We start from the raw sequence: 27,639 nt of genomic DNA on the forward strand, positions 1-27,639 counted from the left end.
GGTCCGAGCGGCAAGAGACCGCGACGTAGCCTTGCCCAGCCGTGGTATACTCCTTCTGACTGTGCGCTCCGCTACACCTCGAGCCAAGATGCGCGACTTTCAAAAGCGCTCGTCGCCAGTGGACAGTGTGTGAGCATTATCGTCATTATTTCGGGCAAAAAGGTAAGTGTCCTCCGCTTCTTCAGCTTCGCATCGGTTTTTCGTACTTCGCGTCGTGCTCCTACTATCTCTCACTGGGATTTTTTTTGTTTCGCTCAACAATCAAAGTTTGTTGTGGACGATTAGTTCGCGATTGCGGCTTGTAAACACCCACGCCTCTCGTTATTACTAAACTGGCGAAGTAATCGCACAATTTTCCTATTTGTTGCGGTGGGTGAGATAATTCGGTAAATACTATAGCGATAGTATCAGCGTTTGCATTCGCACCAGGAATAGGACAGTGGGTGTTGCTGGAATTTTAATTAATTGGTGTTTTTTTGTGTGGTTGTGGAGAATCGCGAGGGATGTTTGGGGTGGTTAGCTGTCACGCACGACGCGGGGTGATGATGGAAAGGTAACATTTTTTCACGTGTGTGATGTTCTTTCACTTGCGTTCGTCGTGGATTAGAAATTATTTATGAATTTAGATGAATGTTTGCTCTATTTATTTTTGCTTTGTTTATTGTTGTTTATTTACATGTTTTTTATAAATGAATTGCCGGAGAAATTAGAAAATTTTAAAAATGTGTTTTTCTGCTGTGTTTGATGGGCGAATCATATTACCTTGAGAGTAACCGTGAATAACTACAGGTGTTCTGTTATATTATAGTGTTTTTTTTTAATTTGCAAAAGAATTGCATATGTCATTTATATATTTATATCATTATATTTAGTTTCTACGTGTCAAATTTTAGAGAACGGCAGAATGACGTAAACAACAACTCCAAGTAGATTAGCACTTAATAAGAAAGTGGTACAGAGATAACAGGATTAATAGAAACTCCAATAATTGAATTTTGTTGTACCTACTGTTTTTTAAATGCAACATATGTACTTACATCAAGGTCAGTAATGAACCTGAGTAATTTTTTTAAGACATGGAGGTACCGGGTCTGTAAATATTGAAGAGTATTTGAACCACACACACAACACTAAACAAAACCTATATATATACAGAAAATTCTTCAGAAGCTCAGGTGAAGTTCATCGTAACAAGAAAATGACTTGTCGAGATTGTACATGTGAGAGTGAAACAGAGAAAGTAAATTAAACGACATTTTCTACGAATTGCAGTAACCGGATTACAATATGACTTTTTTATTGCCTAAATATGAAAGTACTGAGTCTTCCGATGGACTCGATTACTATACTTCCTTAGCATACGCTCAATAAGTAAAAATGGCCTGTCAGCAGTAACAACTTGTAGTGTTTATGTTTATACATCGGAAGAATGTCACATAGAAATTTGTTTGCGTCGAGGAAAAAAGGACGGTAAAAATGACGATCACCTTTCATGTCGACACAATGTGATGGTAATTACCATATTGCCTGTATTGGTATAAAAATATAAATCTTTAGTATAACTATGAATGGCATCTTGATGGCTGTGGATGTGGTTTAAACACCATGACTAATATGGCATCTTTCCATCGGTTATGAATTTTAATGATGAGTTGATAAAAATTCACAAGAAATCGTTGACACCTCGCTTCTTATTTTGGAGATTCATTCATTGCAAACACTTTTTGTCCAAAACAAAATAATTCGGTCTTATGATGACAAACCTAACGATGAAATATTGAAATCAAAGTCTAAATTGAAAACAAGATGATCTTTGGTGTGCTGACTTTTTGTTAGCATTTGTTGACTATAAATTCATACTTACGAAATTGGAAAACTCTGGATTTTCACAAGATTAAATGGATATCTTATCTTTATGACAGATTTCTCTATGTGCAATACAAGGATTACAAGTCAAAGTTATGTAAACAGAATTTTGGGGTTATTTTTCAAGGTTCTATCTGATATATTCTTTTCTTTAGTACTAGGGAAAATCCTGAAAGGGGGTTTAAGTAGGTATACATGAATTAAATATGATTATTCCAAACTCAACTTCCAATGTTGCCAAATGGTAGGAAATGTATTTTTGTTAAATTTGTGTCTCAGTGTATTAAAGTGCTTATTTACTATTAAAGTCATAATTTAAATTTATATTTAACAGCAGTAATATATTTTGACTGTTGACCATTGTATTAAATAATAATAATAGTAATATTTGAAGTATGCTCTACTTGGCATTGATGCGGCCGAAAAAATCCAAAAAAAAAAACACAAGAGGAAATATTTGTTTTAGACGTTGAAAAGAAAACCACAAAGCGAACATACTTTACTTAACCTTAATACATTAAAAAAAGTAATAGTATCAAGATAAAAAGCAAGGTGTACATCAGATTCGTTGATTTTAGTTAACTATGTTTGAAACAAATTCCATTTATGTTTTGCATTTTATACGACAGCAATAATGTGGTGTATATTTAGAGATAAGGGAACCAATAACAACAGTGATTCTGGTAAAATGCTGTGTATAAATACATGCCTGAACTCAGATTTGTAGTTGGTTGGGGATTTCTGAAGGTGTGTCGTTTCATAATGTATAAAGCTTTATTATTTATTGAGGTCATATTTAATTAGAAGTTTATGTTAGTTTAGATTGTTTACGTAAAAAAACAAAAAACCTGAAAGTTTATTTACCGCGTAGTTAGAATCAAAGATTTATAAACTGACTAAAGCTGAATAATATTCATTATAAGCATATTATTATTATTGAACATATATTTGTTGTTTATTTTGCAAAATTATCTTTTTATCGTAATCTGTTATCGAGGATTCAGTAATTTTGATAGGAGTGCATTTATTGCAATAATTATTACTTTTAGACCCACAACTGACCCGGAAATGACAGGCACTCAGGCAAGACTTCTAGCGCTACGGGCAGTAAGATCAAGTACCTAATGAATGGCATGCACTGATTAGATTAATAAAATATCTTCGAGATCCTAATACTTATTACAGAATACAAATTCGAGAAACTTCAGAACAGTATTACAATTCCTAACAAAGCAGCTCTTTGTATTTTGACAATTATTGTGCTGAACCGTTTCGGGTTTTTCTTTACAAAGTTGGCAACAATCGTTTCTTATGTTTGGATTTTTGATTTTATATTTTCTGTAATTCTTGGTATTAATTATTTAATCTTGAAAAGCAAATAAAAACCCTTCTGTTTCGGCACATAAGCTTAATTTTTTGACGTTTTCTTGTTGATGTGAGTTTCGTCTAGGCCATTGAAGAATTTTCCATGCAGTTTCAGGAGTTATAAATTCTAAATTCTGGAATTCCCTTCTTTCGTTCTGTCTCAGTTGATGGTTTCTTCTATACTGTGTGAATGTTTTTCTTCTTGAGACAGTTAACTTTTCTAAACCAGTTTTTGACCATTTAATTACATTTCTCAATACTAAAACTTATTCCAGTGTCACCGAAAAACTGTTCTGGTAGATTTGTTGGATTTGTCAACTGATTTTTCGTACTATTTTTATATCATTCAGATACATATACATACAGGGTGCCACATCTAAGTCTGGACATGGGGAATTAACATGGCAAATTGGTTTTTATTTTATAGTATCTCCCCAGAACAGTTTAAAGCTATTATTGAGTGATGCTTTTGTGGAGGTCGAAGAGGGCTATAGGTCAGTATTTTTTTCAAATCATTGCATCGCGCTCTTTCACTGTAAAAAGGTTTTAAAAATCCTATTTGGAAATTCGCGCCCGATCCGATTTGTCGCGAAATGTTCCGTCGCACTATCGAAGTTTGGCGATCGCGTCTTTGGATTAACCATGCAAAATCGAAATGTTATTCCGTTTAAATTGACCTACAATAATCATCACACTGGATAAAATAATTCAGTTTGAGTTGTTCGTTGATTTCTGAGAATAATTTCTAATTTCACTTTGACATTTGGATTTTGCATGATTAATCCAAAGACGCGATCGCCGAACATCGACAGTGCGACAGAAATCGGATCGGGCGCGAATTTCAAAATACAATTTTTAAAACCTTTTTACAGTAAATGAGCGCGTTGCAACGATTTGAAAAAAATACTGGCCGATAACTCTCTTCGACCTCCACAAAGGTATCACTCAATAATAGCTTTAAAGTGATCTGGGGAGATATTATAAAATAAAAACCAATTTGCCACGTTAATTCTCTATGTCCAGACTTGGATGCGGCACCCTGATAAAGAGAACAAACTAAAAATTTTAACTATTATACTAACCTATTTATTTTAATTAATTGCAAGGAAAGTTAAATATTATATCAAAACTTGTTACGGATGTTATATTAGTTGTAATAATAATAACTTTTCATAAAAAAGAATATTTAGAAATCGGACAGTTACTTTGGGACAAAATTTATTTCTAAATCGGGCACTTAATTTGGGACAGAGGGAGTTAAATATTTAGTGTGTATGCATTAACGATATACATATGATAGTACATAAAACATGAATGTTAATTTCCAACTACCTATACAATAATAATAATTGAACCTAAACTATCCTTCTCCTAGCCCGTTGCACGTCTTACATCCACTCTACTTCCCTTCCGGCTTCTCTTAATATTTCTTCTCTGGTTTTTGGATGTTAGGTACTATCTTTAAATATCTATCGTTGTATCTAGAATTTCTTCCGTGGTACAATATATAGACATTTTCCGTTGTTCCCCTCCCTTCCCTGAACCCTGCTTGCATGTCTGGCAACAACCCTTCTCTCTTCATTTCTTTTTTTTTAACCTGTCTCAAAGTTCCATGGCATACCATTTGTAGCTCATAATAATTAGCAACGTTATCTTTCTATAGTTTTCAATCTTCTCCCTGTTTTCCTTCTATTATCGGGCAAATTAGCCCTTCACTCCACTTTTTTGGTATCCTTTCGCCTTATTCGCTTCCAGCAATCCCAAGAAATGTTTTTCCATCTTTGCATTCCAGTTTTTTAATTTCTTTCGTCTTCATCTTTCTATGATTAATTTCAATACTTGTTTTATTTCCGTTCTTTGCACTTACTTCTATATGTTTCTCCGACTTTCAAGAACTCTTCCAATGCTATTTTTTGGTTTTTCCATCTTCTTAATGCCTTCTTTGTTCCTCTTTTTAAGGCATAACATTCCTCATTCCATTCAGTCATTTTTTTCTCTCTACTTCTACTTAAAGTAATTTCTACCTTTATTTCAGGATCGGTTGTTTCAATTCATCCCATTTTGTTTGGGTATTAACTTCAATGAAGGTGTGCGTTTTTAACTTATCTTCAAATGTCCCACTAGCTCTCTTATCCCATATTATTCTCACATATTTTCCTGCTTTCTCCTCCTCTTTTCCTATTTTATGTCACATTCTTCTTTAATGAGGATGGTTTTTATCTATGATTGATGATAATCACTTCAACCATTTAAAGATCGTCAATCTCATAACACAGTTGGTGTAGAACTCAGTTTGGTTTGCCTAACTTTAAATGAAATCAAATTAAACGTTCTAAATCGATGCAAATATTTGAATATAACAAATTTAATAATACACAAGTTATTACGGACGTGTGGCGGCAAATTTAAAATTATGCCAGTCAACAGAGCGCTATAAGAGTGTGGTGATCGAACTATCTCAACTTAATTCTAGAACCCAGCAAAAATTACCCGTTGTAGCACGAGCGGAGTTTGGGGCTCCTGGTCGTGGCTGTTCTCCTACCCACCACGGTGATTCTATTCTATCGCAAGCACTGCCGCCCAGCACCCTTTTCCACGGAGAAACGTGCCTAGACGATCAGGCCGTTACGGTCGTAAAGTCGTGGTTGGGTCTCTATTTCAGGTCTGCATCCTTTACACAGATGGCGCGACCGCCAGCTCGACAAGAAACCGCGCACTCTGCTTCCGCCACGTGTTTTGTGTTATTTAGTTCAATTCCATTTTAAGTGTTCACTTTATATAACTCTGACATTAAACTACAACTGAAATGGCAATAAACAACATTTAAATTTGCCATACACTCTCGTGAAATTTTAATCAGCAAGAGATTTTTATCTGACATTAAGATTGGACGTCAGACAATTATATGATGGAAGGGTTAATCAAAAAAATATTTACAAAAAAAAACTAGCAAGGTTTTGTAAAAACAAAAAAAATCTGGTGTGAAGTAAAACTTGTGCAGACAAAAACATCACGTGATGCTAGGAACTGCAGTACATGAAAATGTACGTTAAATTTAAATTATACAGCAAAGTAAATTACTGAGCTAAAATTGTGAGATGGAGAAAAATTGCAAAGCTAACAAAATCACATGAAGTTAATATTTTACGTCCATTCGAGTTTTGGTTAAATTTTAAAAGTTTTTCAGCTGCATTGTGGGTCATTGTTTTACATTCCCCCAAACAAACACATAGCAGACAATCTGTAGATCGAAAATGGCGTCGTTCCAAAAAAAATGCGTCAAAAATATGCGATCCAGAAATGCGATTCATCCTGTGGCGTTGTGCAAATAATGGTCTAAATCAAAGGAATAAATAAAATGCACGTCCCCCATGACTCACGATGTTGTTAATTTGTTCAACGAGATTTTACAGTTCAAACATGTGCTCATTTTGTAAATACTATTTCAACATGGCCGCTGCCAGAAGAAAGAATTTACCTGATGTTAAATTATGCCACACTTTATCAACGATTCAAACAAAGAATTTACATTATGTTAAATTATGCCACATTTTATCAAGGATTCGAACCAAGAATTTACATTCTGTTAAATTATCCAAATGATCGGTTACTTTAAAACAATTAGCTTTGAGAATTTATATCGTGGACTGTCCCCAGCTTATCCCAAACAAAACACATGATAAATAAACACAAAATGCATCCGGCGTTGCGAGAAAAGCTTTTGGTGATGTAATTTTCCATGTTGCGAGAAAATATGTCTCGGTGATAGAGCTTTCCACGATGCGAGAAAAATGTCTCCGTGATCTGATGATGATATAGTGGTAATATTTCTAAAAATTCGACCGTACTTTCACGATCCTTTTCCAGAAGTGTTATAATGTAACACTTAAGTATAAGCATCCAGAAACCTTATGTATAACTTCATAAACAAAGAATGAGTCCTGACTAAATGAATCTCATGAAATCTCCTAGCAAGTACTTTATCTGAACAAATCTCATGACGGTTAAATTGCGTTCGAATCAGTTAACGATTAAAATCCTAACATGAACTGTGGATTTACAAACAATGAATCAACATTACACCACGTGTTAGCGTCGGTCGAAAATTCCTATCAGAAAACAGCAATACTTAGTTACGCTGTTAAGGAAACTATAGCATCGTCGTCGTTACGATTAATTTTCGTTAAACAAAGGCTTCTTCCCTTTTGCTAACTACCAAAACAACTAAACTTTATCTAGCTGACTCACCACACGATTTCACCCACAAGAAACAAGCCAAAAGTGACGCCTCACCTACCCTCTACCAGACAAGTAAACTTCACTAATAACCCTCTACCTACAAAAAAAAAATCCTAGAAGAGCTACCAACTACCAGAAAAGAACTAAACGTGCACATGGTTGTTTAAACGATTTTCTTGATTGTTTTTTTTTTCAAATTCACATTGTTTAAATGCGATTTCGCGCCGTTCTTTTTTTTTCAGCGCAAAATTTTAATTCAAATCAGGTCACCACAGAATATTACAAAATATGCTAGAATTTTTTTTTTACACATTAATATTTTATTTCTATCATTTCTTACTATAACTTAGATAATGCATATCTAGACTTAAATTACACATTTACAAATTAACACAAACTTTTTTATTATAATATTTTTTTCTAGATTTTCCATTTTAAATGAATGTCTTCGATCACTTAAAATACATTTATACACTGAAAAACTACGCCCCACATCCACAAATGTTATTCTTCGTCTAGTTCTGTTATTTTGTTAAATTAAATTTAATTCTGCGTTTATTTGTCTCCTTTTTTTTGCTAAGTTATGCATCATGTGTCAATAGTGAATGGTTCTTTAATAAAATAACGATTACTAGTTAAATTAATAATTTTTACTTCCCGAGCGTAAGCAAAGAAAGTATTGTAATCGAGTCCGTCGGCCGACTCTCTACTTTTACGTTTTCTCGATCTTTCATGACCCCTAGAAGACGAAGAAATACGTCTCCCATTTCCGTCTGTCTGTCCGTCTGTCCGTCCGTCTGTCCGTCTGTCCGTCTGTCTGCCGTCCCGGATTTTTATTAGACAGATAATCTCCGAAAGTACTCGACCGATTGTTGTGAAATTTTGTACTTATATTAAGAATATCATGTAGATGGTAAAACGCTAACCAAAATTTTTCTAATCATCCCACCACTAATGCGATGACGTCACTTCAAAATTGTACTTAGTAAATGGGTTTTCAATTGTATAAAATAACATAGTCCTACACATGTAGTTTACAACTCCCAATTGACTTTTCACCCGAAACGTCCAGATTTTTGGAAAAAAATTCAAAATTATAAAACAACATTTTGAAATTTAATTTTTAATCTGCTAACCAGAATGCTTTGAAATGTTGCAGATGTTTTAAGGCTATAAAGAGCATCATAAATCTTTAGTCAAAAAATATTTGCTTATCCCCTCCAAAAACTTGATGACGTCAGCTCGAAAGTTTGCCGAATAAATCATATCTAAAATGTACAAAATATGATCAGTCTGTACTTGTGATCTATCACTCCATTCATATTTTTTGGATTTGCATATACAGGGTGATTCAAAACAATTAATGAAGGCGTAAATTTATTTTACTGATTTACTCAGAAACTACAAAACCGAATGCTTTGAAATCTTGCAGATGTTTTAAGGTTATAAAGAGCATAATAAATGTTTAGTCAAAATATATTTGCTTATCCCCTCCAAAAAATTGATGACGTCAGCTCGAAAGTTTGCCGAATAAATCCTATCTAAACTGTAAAAATATGATGAGTCTGTACTTGTAATTTATCACTCCATTCATATTTTTTGGATTTGCATATACAGGGTGACTCAAAAAAAAAAAATGAATGCGTAAATATATTTTATTGATTTAATCAGGAACTACAAAACCGAATGCTCTGAAATCTTGCAGATCTTTTAAGGTCATAAAGAGCATAATAAATATTTAGTCAAAATATATTTGCTTATCCCCTCCAAAAACTTGATGACGTCAGCTCGAAAGTTTGCCGAATAAATCATATCTAAAATGTACAAAATATGATCAGTCTGTACTTGTGATCTATCACTCCATTCATATTTTTTGGATTTGCATATACAGGGTGATTAAAAAAAAATAATGAAAGCGTAAATTTATTTTACTGATTTACTCAGGAACTACAAAACCGAATGCTTTGAAATCTTGAAGATGTTTTAAGGTTATAAAGTGCATAATAAATGTTTAGTCAAAATACATTTGCTTATCCCCTCCAAAAAATTGATGACGTCAGCTGAAAAGTTTGCCGAATGAATCCTATCTAAACTGTACAAAATATGATGAGTCTGTACTTGTAATTTATCACTCCATTCATATTTTTTGGATTTGCATATACAGGGTGACTCAAAAAAATTAATGAATGCGAAAATTTCTTTTTTTTATTTAATCATGAACTGCAAAACCGAATGCTTTGAAATCTTGCAGATGTTTTAAGGTTATAAAGAGCATAATAAATGTTTAGTCAAAATACATTTGCTTATCCCCTCCAAAAAATTGATGACGTCAGCTCGAAAGTTTGCCGAATAAATCCTATCTAAACTGTACAAAATATGATGAGTCTGTACTTGTGATTTATCACTCCATTGATTTTTTTTTGGATTTGCATATACAGGGTGACTCAAAAAAATTAATGAATGCGTAAATTTATTTTATTGATTTACTCAGGAACTACAAAACCGAATTCTTTGAAATCTGCGAAAAAAAAACATAATAGGCATGCAGTCGTCACGTTTCCGACAGCGGGGGAAGTACTGTCTAAACTCTTTAGACCAATTTTTTAGGTTTGGTTTTGCGAAATTTTTCAGGGTGACCGTTTTTTTTTGCCAGTCATCAGTGTATTTTAAATCGAATAAGTTATAAATACTGCTCTAGCATTTGTAAATATTTACTTGTTATTTTAGTTGGTAAATTGCACATTGTACTTTAATTTTTTATACAATATTATTATAATAATTAATTATGATATTTCTATATGATAAATAAAAAAAAGTAGATTTTATAATAAACAACAAACGACGACTTTAAATGACAGGTAACATATGTCATTAATGACAAGTGAGAACTGTCATCGTGATGCATAATTTCAACGAAGCGGGATTTTTGAAATCCATGGCCAACTACGCCCTTAGAATCATTTATAAAAACCCTGTATATAACCTATACACTTCGTCGTTAAGTTTTGTCTGCGACTTTATTTTATAATTTTTTAGATAACGATATGATTTTTATTCACTACCAAAAATTTGATGACGTCATTTCAAAATTTTGTCAAATAAATTCTATTTAGAATATGGGAAATATGTACTTCTGTGTTTGTAATTTATTGCTCAACCCCTATGTTAAAACTTATGCATATAGGTTTTTGGAAAAAAATTCAAAACCATACGACACAATTTTATATTTTAACTTAGAAGCTCAACAAATGAAAATTCTAAAATTTTACACATGTTTTAAGATCGTAGTGTACATGGGAAGTCGTCAGTGAGAATCCGACCGTTCGTCTTTAGTCTTTACCACAAACTTGATGACGTTATCAATGTTATCATGTATTATAAAACCAAATTTTACCGTTTCTCTTAAACTCTACCACATAAATGTTCCTGAAATTTTAGTAAGATATTAACACTGACGTAACGATAAGACAATAAAGATTAAAATTTAACGTGACCACAGTTACAGTTAAGCATACTTTACAAAACATTTTTCATACGTATACAACTATACTTTTCTTCCTAAATAATACATTCACTTTTCGTTTTCCCAAATTAATCCCACACAATAAAACAACTGGAATAAAACCTCCTTGCACATGTGCTGCGAATAGAAAGCAAATGAATTTTTCAACTTGCGAGTTTTTCACAGTCCAGTGCGCCCAGAAAAGTGTGAAGGTAAACACAATTAATTAGATTGGCTTTTCGACTTTTTCTACCTCATCTAGAAGCGACAAATCTGATATGAATGGTACAATGCGCACAGCGTAACCATTTAGCATCGTTGCAACATGATGGAATTAATTATGAGTAGCGTTATTTTAATGATTTAATGGGACGATCATGCTGCGGTGGTTCGAAATGAACTTTCGCGTAGAACTTCAATACGCTTTGTGGAAACTGGCGTTCCTTTTGATAAACAATCGCATTCGGACGCAAGCCTTATCTACAGGATGTCCATGTGTTCGTATTTCGGTAGCAATAAACGTCAGAGATGCGAGGGGAAGCGTTTTAACGAGGCTTGCAGTTGTCTAATTGAGATAAACATTGGGTAAAAATGGATCTGGCATTGGGATGCGTTTTTTAAGTGGTGAAAACCGAAGAATGGAGAAACTGGCGATCGAGCGAATAAACATGTTTTGTAGCATTTATGTGTGCGGTTTTTAATCTCGGTGTTGATGGAAATTCGCCGAATTAAACAAAAGTACGGTGGTTATCGCAGCTGTAAATGGCAAAGCAGCAGTTTGGATTATTAAATATATTATGTAGTTTATTATTAGTATTTTTGTATTTTTTATTTTTTCTAATGTTACCATTGAGACTGTCCTTTATCCTTAATATTAGTTTAACAATCTCGTCTTGACCAAATAATAAAATATTTGTTTTTGGCAAAAAACAAAATCGGTATCTGGAGCGTCCACAAAAAATCTTGTCATTTGTTTCTCTGTCAGAACTGCAGCATTTTTTGGTTTCTTAAAAAAGTACATATGTTTCCATAACTGGAAGGATATGATAATTTACTAGTTACGGTTTAATACTTACCTAGAAATACACGTTGTTAAGAACTGTTCACTGAGCAAAGAGAAAATAATTTTGCGATTTTTGTTTTCTAATAACCTCTATTAAGTAAAAACCATGGCGCCAGTAACAGGAGTTTTTTGACTTGAGTTTTTCAATTCTTCAATTTTTTATGTTTTTTTTGTTTCTTCTTTTTTCAATTTTACAACTTTTGAATTTTTCAATTTTTCGATTTGCATTTTTCGTTTCGGTTTTCTATTTTCTCTAATTTTTCAATTGTTCGATTTGTCAATGTTCCGATTTTATAATTTTTTCTTTTCCAATTTTTGTTTCTTATTTTCGATTTACAATTTTCCATTTTTTTAAGTTTAATTTTTCAGTTTTTCAATTTTACAACTTTAGAATTTTTCAATTTTTAGATTTTCCTATTTTTCGATTTCTCGAGTTTTCAATTTTTCATTTTTCGCTTCTTTAATTTTTCCTTTCCGGTTTTTATTTTCTTTATGTTTTCAATTTTTGGAATTTTCGATTTTTGATTTTTTAATTTTTCGTTTATTCAATTTTTGATTTGCAATATTTCTAGTTTTTATTTTAAATGTGTGATATTAATAATGATGATATTTTTTAAAATATTTAACTTTTTCAATATTATAATTTTAGAATTTTTCAAATATTGGAGTTTAAAAGTTTTCCATTTATTCGACTTTTCTATTTTTCGATTCTTCAGTTTTTTTTTCTTCAAATTTTTGATTTGCAATTTTTCGTTTTGAGGTTTATTTTTTTTTTTAGTTTTTCAATTTTTCGATTTTTTAATACTCTGGTTTTATAATTTTTCTGTTTTTTGTATGTGAAACTATTCAGTTATTGGATTTTTCCATTTCTGGATTTTTCAATTTTTCGTTTCTTCAATTTTTGATTTGCAATTTTTCTAGTTTTCATAAATATATAAAAATTTTCACTTTTTCAATGTTAAAATTTTAGAATTTCTCTATTTTCCAATTATCGGATTTTAAAACTTTTTCATTTATTCGTTTTCTCAATTTTTCGATTTTTAATTTTTCAGTTTTTCCCTTCTTTAAGTAGGTTCTTTCTTCATATTTTCGATTTGCTATTTTTCCTTTCGGTTTTTTACTTTCTTTAGTTTTTCAGTTTTTTGCTTTCCAATTTTTCGAATTTTAAATTGTTTAATTTTTCGTTTATTCAATTTTAGATTTGGAATTTTTCTACCTTTTTTTTTAAATGTGTAATATTAATAATAATGATATTTTTTAAAATATTTCACTTTTTCTATTTTATAATTTTAGAATTTTTTCTTTTTTCATTAATTAGATTTTAAGTTTCCGATTTTTTCGACTTTTCAATAATTGGATTCTTCAGTTTATTTCTTGAAATTTTCGATCTGCAATTTTTCATTTCGGTTTTTATTTTCTTTATTTTTACAATTTTTCGATTTTTCAATGTTGCGATTTTATAATTTTGTTTTTTAAATTTCAATTTCTTCAAATTTAATTTTTTTTGCTTCTTCAATTTTACGATATGCAACTCTTCGCGTTTTCATTTTTAAATTTTTCAGTTTTTCGTTTTTCCAACTTTTAGATGTTACCATTTTTCGATTTTCCAATTTTTCATTTCTTCAACTGTTCAATTTGCAATTGTTCGTTTCGGTTTTTTATTTTCTTTATTTTTTCCATTTTTGGGTTTTTCAGTGTTCTGATTTTGTAATTGTTCTATTTTTGAATTATTAGATTATTGAATTTTTCGGTTTTTAATTTCTCGATTTTTCAATTTTGGATTTTATAATTTTTCGTTTATTCAGTTGTAGATTTGGAATTTTTCTAGTTTTTATTTTAAATGTGTAATAATAATAATAGTAATAATATTTTCTTAAATATTTCACATTTTCAATGTTATAATTTTAGAATTTTTAGACTTTTGAATTTTTCGAATCTTCAGTTTTTTAATTCTTCAGATTTTCGTTTTGCAATTTATGTTTTTTAAATTCTAGTTTTTCCAATTTTAATTTTTTTTGTTTCTTGCATTTCACGATATGCAACCCTTCGAGTTTTCATTTTAAAATTTTTCAGTTTTTCAAATCTACAACTTTTGAATTTTTCAAATTTTAGATTTTTCAATTTTTCGATTTGAGTTTCTGGAGTTTTGAGTTTGTAATTTTTCAGTGTTTCGATTTTATAATTTTTTGTTTTTCAATTTTTATTTTTCCAATTTTAATTTTTCAGTTTTTTGTTTCTTCAGTTTTTAGATTTTACAGTTTTTCGATTTAAAATTCGCGAGTTTTCAATTTTTAATTTTTCGTTTATTCAATTTTACATTTGCAATTTTTCTAGTTTTTATTTTAAATGTGTAAAATTAATAATAATGATATTTTTAAAAATATTTCACTTTTTCTGTTATAAATTATAATTTTAGCATTTTTCCATTTTTCATTTATTGGGTTTTGAAAGTTTTCCATTTATTCGACTTTTCAATTTTTCGTTTCGTTTTTTATTTTCTTTATTTTTACAATTTTCAATTTTTCAATGGTCCGAATTTATAATCTTTTTTTTTAATTTAAATTCCTTCAATTTTGTTTTTTTTTTGTTTCTGCAATTTTACGATATGCAACTCTTCGAGTTTTCATTTTTAAATTTTTCAGCTTTTTTGATTTGCAATTTCACGAATTTTACAATTTTTAATTTTTCAGTTTTTCCATTTTTCAATTTTTCAGTTTTTCCATTTTTCAATTTTTCATTTCTTCAATTTTTCCGTTAGGAATTTACGGTTTTTTATTTTCTATATTGTTTCAATTTTTCCTTTTTTCAATACTCTTATAAATTGTCTTTTTGTGAATGTGAAATTATTCTATTACTGGATTTTTCAACTTTTCGGTTTTCAATTTTTCGATTTTTCAAAATAAATTTTTTTTATCTTTGGATTTTTCAATTTCTCGCTTTTTCAATTTTTTGTTTCTTCAATTTTTGATTTGCAATTTTTCTAGTTTTAAATATGTAATAATAATCATAATTAAGAAAAAATCATCAATCACAGTTTTTGACTTTGCAATTTTGATCATATATCTTTTTGATTATACAATTTTTGGGTTTTCCAATTTTTCTATTCGATTCTTTAATTTTCCACCATTTTAATTTTTCATTTCTTCAGTTCTTCGATTTTCAATTTTTCGATCTTCCATATTTCGATTTCGATTTTCAAATAAATAAAAAATGGAAAAATTGCAAAATTATAGACTTGAAAAATCAAAAATGAGAAAACGAAAAAGTATAAATTTTCTTCATTTTTTGGCACGCAAAATTTCCAATATCTAAAAAACTTTAAAAATTCCTTATATGAAGCAGCACAAAATGACAATTAGACATATGAAAAATTGTTGAAAAATCCACAGAACATAATGCAGCATTTTTTTAAATATACCTTAATTTTTAGACACCCCGATAAAAAGAGTCAAAATACCAGGATTTCCACGGTAAAATTTCATTTCTCGACCAAGACAATTTGGATAACTAAAAAATGGTTAAAAGTTGGGTAAAATAGCCCTAAAAGAATTATTTTCGTTTCTAGTCATCTTGGGATTTCTGAATCAGCTGGATTTTGACACATTTAAAAGGTTTACACTATAATACATATACCGTTAATAAAACTTTAGACATTAAAAAATTACATGATTTTAAAAAAATTACCTTTTATTTACAGACCTTTAGAAAGAGAACACGTCATAACAAACTTTTGTTGTAGAAAACTCACTTGAAACACGAGCATAACATGCTTCTTTACCTGTAGTTTAACAGTCCACACATAGCTTTATTTTAACTTAGGGGATTGTCATGAAAAACAATAAAAATTGGCAAAATTGAATTTTATAACTTTTCCAAAATATATTTGTTCGACTATATTTCAGGAGTCAAGAAAGTTCTGACTAAAGAACCTTAGATCAAATTTTCAAGGTTCGTCGTTACAAAAAATATTAATTTTTTTCTACAATATTTTTAACGGCAAAATGCATTATAGTTTTGTCCTAAAAAGAAATGTCGTTCTTTTAATTCAGCATAAAAATAATCTTGGTGAAAAGTTTTGTATTGCCAAAAAGTACGATTGTGTGTATCACTGGTTTTGGAATGAAAAATTTTAGAAGTGTAAAAAGGAGCCTTAACTTTAAGCTCCGTAACGTTCAAAGTTATGGCATAAGAATCTGCTCCATTTTTATTATTATCGATCCGTTTATTGCACCATAAAAATTGGAATTTGTAGCAACAAATAATAAATTTCTTATAGCCTACTAAAATATTTTTTATTGAGTGACAAATGTTAAGGAAAAAAGTTTTAAGCCGATAACATTCAAATGACTATACCTATCACTGCTTTTTAAAAGTATGCCGGAATGGAAAGACAGGAACTTAACCTACGTGCTAGACAATAATAGTAATTTCTTTAACGTATGGTTGGCACCACTGTCGAAACTGTCAAAAAATAACAGTTTAATGATAAGTATTCAGGGTAGCCATAACGGCAAGAAAAAATACCTGCTGTAAAAAAACTCGGAAAGTAAAAAGGACAGAGATATGTATATGCATTTATATTGTCAACCATACCCAATCTTTTTATCATTTATTATGACATGCACATGATGCAACAAAACGTATATCGGCACTCATACGCATGAAATGAAATACCGGACGATTAAGAAAAAGGAAGTTCCAGTAGATTGATGTGGTTAGTTGTCAGTTCAGTTCTGTGAATCCGATATCATGCTGTCCACATGTTACCTTAAATGTGGAACGGAAAACTTATTAGATTATTCTGAGTTACGTGCGATTATTTTTATCATATAGATATTTGAGGTCTTCTCAGACGTCAGTATAATGTTTCCATACGTCCATACTTTTTACGTGGAAAACAATCTCTTCGAACACAATTTTATGGAAAATGGAATGTGACACTTATTAGTGCAAAAAAATGAGTTGAAATTTAAGAGGAAAATCTTTCGTTGTTGGCTAATATTTTGCTAGCATTGTTATCAATATTTGTAGAACCTAATGCTCTTAATCTACATAATGTGTGGGTATATATTTGCTATCCCATGGCTAATATTTGCATGCCACAAAATGTGAAACAAAGTAAGTTAATTTTAACTTTACACGCATGATAATGCTCAAGTTTTCCTTCAACCCCAATTACTTTCATGTAAAATTAACATTAACTATTTCTTAATCAAATTTATACTGACTTCCCTCGTCCATAAAGTACGGCTTGCCAAATCCAGCACTTCCAAAAAATTAAAAGATTTGATTTTGTTATTAGGTTATTCTCTATAAGGAAAACAACTTGAAAGTGTTTATCTGACATCGGAAGAATGTCACGTAGAAATTAGTTTGATTTGAATGACTTCGTCCCCTCAAAACAGAGGATCAAAACAATTAACTAGTAAGCTGCAACCGACAAAATGTTCTGAATATTATTTTTATAATTCTTATTAAATAAAGACGTTTGTATTTTCATATTTTCGAGTTGAGTTTTTATTTTACACAATTTTGTGATTACCTGATCAACATTTTTGCAGGGACACGTATATGAACTACATAGAATTGGTGCAGTGTAGTACTTGCTAAGATAAGACTGATTGTGGCAAATTACATACCCCCGAAGAAAATAGAGGGTGGATGGACATAGTTAGTTTTTGTTAAAAGAAGACTGATTTTGGTAAATGACTGAACAATATTAAGAGTAATCACTAGAATGAAGAGGGGGTGGGTGGGCGGGGCTATTGCTTGCTTATAAAAAATTCTATATGAAAAAGTTAGATTTAGCGCCGTCCACCCAACCGTTCTCTTTTTTTTTTTTTTTCTTCAGAAATAAGAAATAAATGTTGTAGCAAATAAGTACTAATTTAGTACAAGAAAAAAATTACGATGAACGCTTTTTTTTTAACAGTTCTATTAGTTTCCATTCTCACTTTACAAAAGAACATATAATTCACAACGCCCACCCACCCTGTCTCCATTTCAGTAATTCATTTTGTCTGGTCTGAATGAAAGGTGGATCTCAATTGAAGAGAGATAAAATGGTTACAATGAGAACAGCGTGTGTGGGCGGGGCCAATATCTGCTAAGATAAGTTTGATTTTGGTAAATGACATACCCTCTAAGAAAATAAAAGGTGGGTGGGCGGGGCTAGTACTTGTTAAGATAAAATTGATTTTGGTAAGTGACATATCTTCTAAGAAAAAAGGGTGGGTGGGCTCATAAAACGATAAAAAAAACTAAATTCAGCCCCGCCCACCTCCTTTCTCCATTTCACTGGCTTGTTTTATTAAGTGTAAAATGGAAATTAAAAAATTAAAAAATATCTATTTAATAATTTTTTTTTTTAATTTTAAAATCTCATATTTTGCACACTTCGGGTAGATTTAAGAATTTAACTCGTTACTATGGAAATTTGCAATTTAACTTTTTACAAGATTATTAGGGGAAAAATCAGTTTTATCTTAACAAATACTGGGCCCGCGCACCCGCCCCCTAATTTCCCGGAGTATATATATCATTTGCCAAAATCAGTCTTATCTTACCAAGTATTAGCCTCGCCCACCCGCCCTTTATTTTCTCAGAGGGTAGTACTTGCTAGTACTTGCTAAGATAAGTCTTATTTTGGCAAATGGCATATCCCTTGAGAAAATAGGGGCGAGTGGGCGGGGCTAGTACTTGTTCAGATAAGACTGATTTTGGCAAACGCCATACTTTCTGAGAAAATAGAGGGCGGGTGGGCGGGGCTAGTACTTGCTAAGAGAAAACTTATTTTGGCAAATGACATAATCTCTGAGCAAATAGGGGGCGGGTGGGCGGGGCTAGCACTTGCTAAGATAAGATTTTGCCCGTATTGAACGTGTAAAAAAGGTGTTAAATTGCATATTTCCATAGTAACGAGTTAAATTCCTAAATCTGATTGGATATTTATTTGTTAACAACTCATCAGTCATTAACTTTTCTAAGTATAAGCATATTTAAAAAATATTAATTATATATTAAAAATAAATCGCAAGTATACATAGACTCATCATATTTTGCACATTTAGGATAGGATATATAAAGCAATATTTTGAGGTGACGTCATTAATTTTTTAGGGGGGATGAGCAAATACATATTGTTCAAAAATTTACCATGCTTATGATAACTTTAAAACATCTCCAAGATTTCAAAGCATTGGGTTTTGCAGTTCCTGATTAAATCAATAAAATTAATTCACGCACTCATTTTTATATTGGCAACAGTGTTTGTTTCTAACTAGGAATCAAATTAACTAGAAGAAATGTCGACGAGTTTTACTTTCGACAAATTGACACTAGATTTACTGGAATATTACAAGCTGCTTACTGTTTCGTTCACTTTAATTCAGGTTACACGAATTACAGTTGTAGTGAAACAAGTTTTTTATTGGCATCGACTATTTAAATTTAGCGCTTGTCTTTGGCGGTTGAGGACTCCAATGTCAATAAGGGTGGTTTTGCAAAATCGCCTGTATGTCGCATCTATATTAATCTATGGTGTAACTCTAAATTAACAAACCTACAATAATTCAACCGTCAATTTTTTCCGTGAAGATTAAAAAGTGGCACTTCATCAAATTTAAAACAAATATCTAGGGAATTTTTTTCATCATCTCAAATGTCCACATTTTTTGTTAGGAAGTGTCTCCAGTCCCGTTGTCGTTCGTTGATCTTATCTCTCTTCGATCCCATGTTTTCCTACATTCCATCCAAAGTTGGTATACAATAATAATTAATCTCTACTTGTTCGTTTAAGCATAAATTATTACTTTTTTCTATATATAAATTTCCATGGCTTCAAGTAACGTCGATCTTCCATTCTTTTCTTCGTTGTGTACTAACAATTTCACATCTTGTAGTAGTATTAATTTATTATTTGCCTTACAGGCTTAATAATATTCCCAGTAGGGGTACAAATTAACTTAATCTACATAATACAAATAAATCAATAAAAATAAATAAAATAAAATAAATATTCGAGTTTTTATAAAATTTAGCTAGCATAATCATCATAAATAATAATAATAATAATAAATCTTCTATTCTCCCTGCTTGCCCACCCCTTGCCATAGTTCTCTTATCGTCCGTACTTCTTTCATCCAGTCCAGTCCTTTTCCATCCTCGTTTAGCACTTCTTCCCTACTTTCCTCCGATTATCTCAATCCTTTACATCCTTCCCGCATATGCTCCATTGTTTCTCCCTCTCTCCAACATATCCTACACCTTCTGTCAGTTTCATCCATCCAAAAATTATTCTCTTTCTCTTCATTTCCACACCTAAATGTCGCCATCATTCTTTTCTCCTTTATAATCTCTCTCTGTGTACTTTGGTACTTCATCTTTTACTATTTTCCTATACTCTGCATTATATCTAGACTCCGATATTCTCAATCTGCGTTCTTGCTTATCTATATCCTTATCTCTTACACTCAGTTCTTCTTTCATACTCCTTTCCATTTCCCTCATTCTTTCTATTTCTTCACATGTATATCCCTTTCCTTCATAATACTTGTCTCTTTCGCTCCAAACATGTTTTCCTTCTTCCTTTCTTATTTCTTTCCAACATTCTTCTTCTCGTTTTTCTCTTTTTCTTTCATCCCATTTTCTCCTATAATTCTCTCTTGCTTTTAGGTACTCTTCTTTCCTTCCCTTGTTATTCTTCCATTTTCTTAATTTTTCCCTTGCTTTTCTCTTCAACTCACTACATTCTCCGTTCCATCCATTATTGCTCCCTTGCCATATGTATATCTTTCTTTTTTCCGTAGCTTCTACAATTAGGTTGCTCAGTTCTGCTATCATAGCTTCTATATCCTCTTTCATTTCGAATTTCTTTTTTTCTAGTCTACTTCTGTATCTTTGAATTCCCTCTTCATTCCATATTCTTTTTTCTATTTCTTTCGTTTCTTCTCTCTTATTTTTCGTACTCTTGGTCTTTTCCTTTGATTTTTATTTATAGTAGCATGTGGTCTGATTTTACCATTTCCCCCACTTTGAAACTCTCTATTTCTTCCCACCCCTCTTCGTTGACAATGACAATCGCATAGTCTATAATTGATTCTCCCCTAGCCCCTACGTACGTCCGTTCTCCTTCTTCATCTCCTTCCTTGTTTCCATTCAAAATTTCCCATCCCGTTTCTTCTATTATCTCCCACAATATTTTCCCTTCTTTGTTATTTACTTTGTCTTTCGATCCTCTTTTCTCTCCCTTTTCTGGATTTATGATTGCGTTAAAATCCCCCCCTATAAGTATATTTTCATCTCCTTTTTCTTTTGTTTCCTTTTCTATGTTTATCTTGGTTTCCTCCATTTTCTTGCTATAAACGGTTATTATTTCCCATCGATTGTTATCCAGCTCTATTACTCTCTTCATTAGTCCGTTTTTATTATTACTTCCCTTTTCCATTTTTTGCATTTTTTTTCGAATTCCCATTACTATTCCCCCGCTTGCTCTCCCCTTTTTCTTTTCCTTTGTCGCCCCTTGACACTCCCACACATATTCTTGTGGTAGTGTTTCTTCAAATTTATCCCAGTTTTCTCTTTGTACCCATGTCTCTACCAGCCCCACCACATCAAATTTTCCCAAGTAGTTCCAGAACTCTTTTTACTTTTTTCACAGCCCTTGGACTTTCCAAAACAGTACTTTCACCCCTTCTTCTCCTAATTTTCTACCAGTTTCCCTTTTTCCGATTTCTCAATCTGCATCCTTTATTCCTTTTCCTTTGCCTTGTTTCCTTCCATTTTTCCCCCTTTTCTTCCTTTTCTTTTGGCTCTTTACTAAAATTTTTCTACCTTCTTGAATCTACCCTCTTCTTCACTCCATCCTACTGTGTTCATATATTCTAAAACATCTTGTACTCTCTCCTTTACTGTTCTCCAAATTACGTTTTCCAAAAAATCACTTAATTTTAGAAATTTTATTTTCTTCTAACTGACTCAAAAATGTTAGCCATCAACGGCAACAAATTGTTCTTTTGTGTTCTTTATTCCATATTTCGACTTAAATTTGGTCACATCTTTTATAAGTAGTAGCTAATAAATGAACGAAGAAAACAATACTTTTTTTTTAAGTGGAAGTGGTAAAACGTGGATGAGCTCATCATGAAGTACATTGCTTATCCTCAGAAACAAAACAAATTATTTTATATATTTTCAATTACACTACTGCAGATTTAATAAAAATTCCAGAACACCACAATATTACGAATTTTAAATCTGGAATAATAGTAGTGTTTTGTGTTTTTTTCGTGTACACAATTAGACACCTATGTGTAAATATATAAAATGTTGTTCTTATCTTTCAATAGTTTATATTGTATATTATAGTTCCAAAAAGTAAATGATATAGCTTAACTAGGTTTACAAATTTTTCGAATCCGGCACTAATCTCTCCGCAATGTTATGTTCATTTCAGACAAAATGATACCAATAAATGAACAATAGTTGAAGAAATTTCGAAAAGTTATGCAAATTTCGAAAATTTATGTATATTATATCAAGCTAACACTACAGAATAGCCCACAAAATTTGATATGACGTTATTTATTTATGTTTCAGCAAAGATATGTTTAATGAGAAAAAACTAACATCTTAGTAATTTCCAAGCCTTCTGCTTACAAACTTTTTCCAGTGAACAGGGTACGTTTCCTGAAACGTAAAACAAACACAACTCTAAATTTTTCCTAGATCCCTTATTCAGAATAGAATAGTCATCTACTTTTATCAGGAACTATACTATATCTGAGGCGATTAAGACAAGATTAACGTTTTATTTATTTTATAAAAAATAATTGCGTAATATAGGTAATTCATAAATATCACTACTAAAATGCCCCATCACTTCCTTTAAACCTTCCATATTCAAAAAATAAACAATTTCCAAATTACACTCGTGGCTTCAAAAATCAAATCAGTAACCTAATAAACGACAATCCAACTCAAACTATTCTAATTTACGTTATCATTATCACCGACACAAGAATGAAAAGTTTACAAACTGTATCCAGGGTGTGCCGTCATCGCACCTTATCTTATCAACTCTGCAAATTCCAAACAGTATTTGTGCATACAACTTAGCCACGGTAAGTCGCAACATTTTCCCGCGAACCAATTAAAATAACAACAATAATTAGAACGAAAGTGAGTTGCGCAACAATAAGAAGAGCCCATTTATTTCCTGCTACGAGCAACTATAATATAATCCACACTTAGTGTCAGTTTACTGATAAGTAGTGCAATGCAGCGCGACGACTTTCCTATTGCACGGGAAACGAATAAAAGTAAAATTTTGTACATCATGTAGTAAAAGTGGCGGATTGTTCGGCGGTATACTTTCATAAAATCTCGTGAGAACCACGAATTGTCACAAGAAAAAATTTAGAACAGATTTGGCACGCTTGTTGTTGCTTGTTTCCTGCCTTGTTTACAAAGGTCGCACGAAATGAGGGCGAGCCCTTCTCGATCACCAGATTCGTATCAAACCCAACAAGTGTACACACCTTTCATACATGTTTATTATTCATTAAGAGAGGAAAATTCATGTGGATTCGTTGTGTTCTAGAACCACTAAAATGGACAATGGTGCGCAAACCGCCAAGGTGAAAATGTCGGGCTATCTCTACCTGAAAATCAAAAAGGTAAAAGGAACCACTGTTTAATCCGGTTTAATTAGTTTTTTCTTACAGCGGATGATGTCCTCGTGGAAAAATTACTGGTTTGTGTTGGAAGATCGCCTGTTGCTCTACTACAGGTCTAAGGATGAGTACGAGGCGATATCGCCCTGTAAAGGGTCCATCAATTTGGGACCTCCCTGTGCTGTTAAGTCGTTGCCATCGGTACAAAATGGGTTTCAGATTGAAACAAGAACAGTTACTTATACTCTGGTAAGTCACTTTGAACGAAATTAAAAAAAAAAGAAATTGTGAAAGTGTTACTTAGTATAATTTTTCCATTCTGAGTTCTGTTCGCACTTCATTAACTAGCTGTTTAAAGCTCATATTTTTCACATAAATGAGTTTCATTTTGTAAACCTCATAAAAATGCCTGCGAATCAGTGAAGGTGTTATATTATCATTATGTAAACTGTTTTCTTGCAAATTATAATTTGTTTAATCTGAATATTAATCGACTGTTGGCTGTTCCTGTTCGTGTTTATTCTTTCACATTCTTGGCATTGACGTACTAAAGATGGACAAACCGTGAGAATTCCTGCGATTTATTATTATAACTATTTCATCATTTCGTAACTTAACACCTTTATTCTACTGTCAGTGTTATCGCAAGGTCAAAAGACCTGAGCTCATCTTTCTTTGTTTACTTATTTTACTAGTTTTATCTGATGTTCTCAAGTATCACGTCATGGTATCATTTTTTATATTTTTAATACTGGGTGTGTTAATTATGTTACTTCATAACCTTCATTGTAACACTTTTCCAGAAAGCTGAAAACTCCGACGAACAAAAAAAGTGGATGCAGATCATCCTCTCCGCGCTCAACCAAAACCAAAACTTCAACCCAGACGGTGCCAAAAGACTGAGTCACTTCCGTTACTCTTTAGACGACCTAATCCCAGAGGTGGAACCCAACGACAGCAAGGTTTTGCACAAGACGCCCTTCGAACGCCAGAACACCATGCCTAATCCCCTCAAGTCCCCAAAAGACAACAACGAAATCATCCAGCGTTTGCAAAAAATAGGGGCCCATAGCTACGGAGGAAGCCTAGAGGCTATCAGCAAAATAGCCACCAAAAAAGTTGCAAGCCCCACGGTGGTCGAAAACACTAAAGGGTCCAAAGAATCGGTACCTGAAGATTCTATCAGGGAAGAACTGGAAGACGACAGGGAGCTCTTGAGGCACAAGCGGGTCTGTGGCGAGAATATCTATGAAAGGATTTCAGGAGACTCTCAATATTCGAATAGAGGGAGTTTTCTTGTGGATAACGAAAATTACAGTGTTCCGTTACGGAAGAGTGTTAGTGTGGTTGAAAGAGATGTTGAGAAGAGTCCGCTGGTGCAAAGTCGAGAGACAAAAAGTTTAGTGGTCGAAAATGATCAGTATGGAATTACCAGATGCGTTCAGAGTGAAGAAGCTGTCTATTCTGAGCCCAAAGTTGCTGGACATACGGACTGTAATAAGAATAGTGTGATAGTAGAAAATTCCTTCTACACTAGTACGAACGTGGTAAACCGTGAGAGTACTGATAGCGAAAATCTGTACGAAGATTTAGATAAGTTTAACCCTTATAGTCGACCGGTGGTCAAAGTTGTCGATGAAACGTCTAGTCAGAGCTCCGTAGAGTGTAGTAAAGTGAACAATGACAAGAAGAAGGAACAAAACGGTGACAGGTCGTTGAAGAAATCAAAAAGTTTTATTAAACGAATGTGGAGGAAGAAAAAAAGTAAGAAAGAAGAGAAACAAGAGGAGGAAGAGATTTACGAAGAAATTGATCCTTCAGCAGTGGAAAAAACTTCAGTTTCCGACGGAAACGCCATACAAATGTTATCCGAGCTTCATAGTATTCTAGAAAAACAAAAAACAAAAATGAAGGTATGTAGAAGAATAGAGCGTCAGTTTTAACAGCAACTTTTTTTTAGACACCGACGACTAGGCCGAATAATGATCAAGTAGAGAACGACAGTAAACCTCCAACAACCGTAACAGATTCAGGTGTAGATCTTGTTACACTTTCTCCTCACTAGTGGCACTTCTCAGGTTTATTTTTTTCCCAATCACTACTTATGACGTTTTGCATTTCACGTTTCTTATGTCGCTTCTGTGTTGTCGTGTTTTAGGATTGCCACATAGTGACATTTTTTGCTTTTTCAGGAACAAAATGTCCCACGTTGCCACCTAAAACTCATAAAGTACCACACCACACTGTATCAAAGCACTCTGTCGAACGAAGTTTAGACGAGATCCTTGAAGATTTAGATAAAGAGAAAATGGAATCCAAGAGTAAAGTTCAAATGTTGATTGAGAAATTTAGCGAACCGGAAGGTGATGTAGTTTTGAGGAAACAAGACAAACCTGATTTTAAACTGTGTCGACACTCGGATGAGCTTAATAAGTTGTTGAATGAGTTGACGAAGGTCACTTCTGCTCCTATCATGACGCCTGGAGTCACTAGTAGTCTGGTTAACCCCAATCTCACTGACGAAGAGGTGATTTATAGTTTTATATTTGTAAATTTGACGTAATCAACAATGCGTACTTTTCTTTCAGTGGCTGAAATTACTTCCCATACGTCAAAGGAGATTATCAGAACCGGACTACGACGTACCGCGACTCCACACATCTATACAACTACCAAAAACTGAATCAGATGCAGACGCTTTACCAGCCACCAGGTTCTTCGGACCGGTACTACCATCGTCCTTAACAGAAAAGTATTGTTACGCACAATTCGTCAATTTGTATCTAGCTTGACTGTGTTACAGCAAACAAAGTAAACAAGAACCTGTGCCGTCACCTCCTGTTAGTATGACTCCTGATTCTCTAGAAGTAGAGGAGCAGCAGAAATACCCAACCCATTACTCGTACACATCTCACGACTACAACAACTATATTGACAATCAAACCGATTTGAAGCGTTTTTCTCAAGATTACAACCAAGACGACAAAATTATTTATGCAATGCCTAAATCTTACGTTTCTGTGGCCACGCATATTGTGAATACATGTCAGAATATTTGCGGTGCCCCAATGACTGACGAATGCACCATTATTTACAAAACTGTAAAGAACGTTGAGGTGCAAGAAGAAATCTTCAAAGATTCGCTAGAACTTTGCAATGAGACGTCAACGGAGTTTTAGATACGGTTGTTTTGCATATACTCATTGTTTTTATTACTACTCGTTCATATTTAATTTTAAATGCAATAAAAGACCAAAGATTACGAAACAGATTTTTATTTGACATCCCTTTTATTCGACTCTCTTCATCTTCAAACGAGGATCAGTTCTCTAACGAGAATTTGTACCAAACAGCGACGACTTCGAAAGATTTTTTCTAATTTTAAATTTATTCTTAAACCCATGGAGGCAGACAGTTCTGCAATTAATTTGCATCTAATCTAGCAGCCTTGTTTCCAGTTCTCTTGTTTCTTTTTTTTTACTTCTGTATGTCTTCATCTGTTATCTTCATTCGCAAATCTGGTTCATTCTCATATTTGATTGGCTTGTCTTTGAAACACTGTCATTATCAAGACTATTTTGCAGACTAATTCTTCAGATTTATGATCACTTTGTTTTGTTACTCATCAAATTTTAGAACACTATCATTCTATCTTTGTATCTATTTATTCGTAGAATGTGTTCTTCTAGCTACTAGACTCACTTGATCTTGATACTGTATTTCTTCTCTATCTTCCTCCCGAAGGGAATGTTCTACAAATCGATCGATAACACTGTCTCTGAATGATGCAGACAAAACAGTTATTGTAAAATATATCTTTTAGCTTTAAATGTTATAGAATTGATTGGAAAATCAGTCATTTCTTGACTGTAGATTAAATGAAATTCGCGTAGAATATAACCTCAAATTTCTTCTTTCTTCCTACTGCTACA

General features: G+C 32.4%; 1 protein-coding gene across 3 annotated transcripts; it reads left to right on the top strand.

Moving 5' to 3' along the window:
* On the top strand, positions 1-26,974 carry LOC135123530 (uncharacterized). 3 transcript variants are annotated; one of them, XM_064048279.1, is made up of 8 exons: positions 1-162; positions 23,635-23,710; positions 23,759-23,956; positions 24,511-25,620; positions 25,668-25,740; positions 25,900-26,234; positions 26,296-26,459; positions 26,511-26,974. In XM_064048279.1, the coding sequence occupies exons 2-8, from the start codon at positions 23,645-23,647 to the stop codon at positions 26,884-26,886; spliced, it is 2,322 nt and encodes a 773-aa protein (XP_063904349.1). In that variant the 5' UTR covers positions 1-162; positions 23,635-23,644; the 3' UTR covers positions 26,887-26,974. The 3 variants fall into 3 exon arrangements, with proteins under 3 accessions (XP_063904349.1, XP_063904348.1, XP_063904350.1); XM_064048278.1 differs by lacking the exon at positions 1-162 and adding an exon at positions 339-553; XM_064048280.1 differs by lacking the exon at positions 1-162 and adding an exon at positions 23,029-23,155.
* The last annotated feature ends 665 nt before the right edge of the window (positions 26,975-27,639 follow it).

This window comes from Zophobas morio, unplaced genomic scaffold (assembly GCF_036711695.1).
Source record: "Zophobas morio isolate AGI-343-1 ecotype UQ-CSIRO unplaced genomic scaffold, CSIRO_AGI_Zmor_V1 ptg000006l, whole genome shotgun sequence".
Classification (NCBI taxonomy): Eukaryota; Metazoa; Arthropoda; class Insecta; order Coleoptera; family Tenebrionidae; genus Zophobas; species Zophobas morio.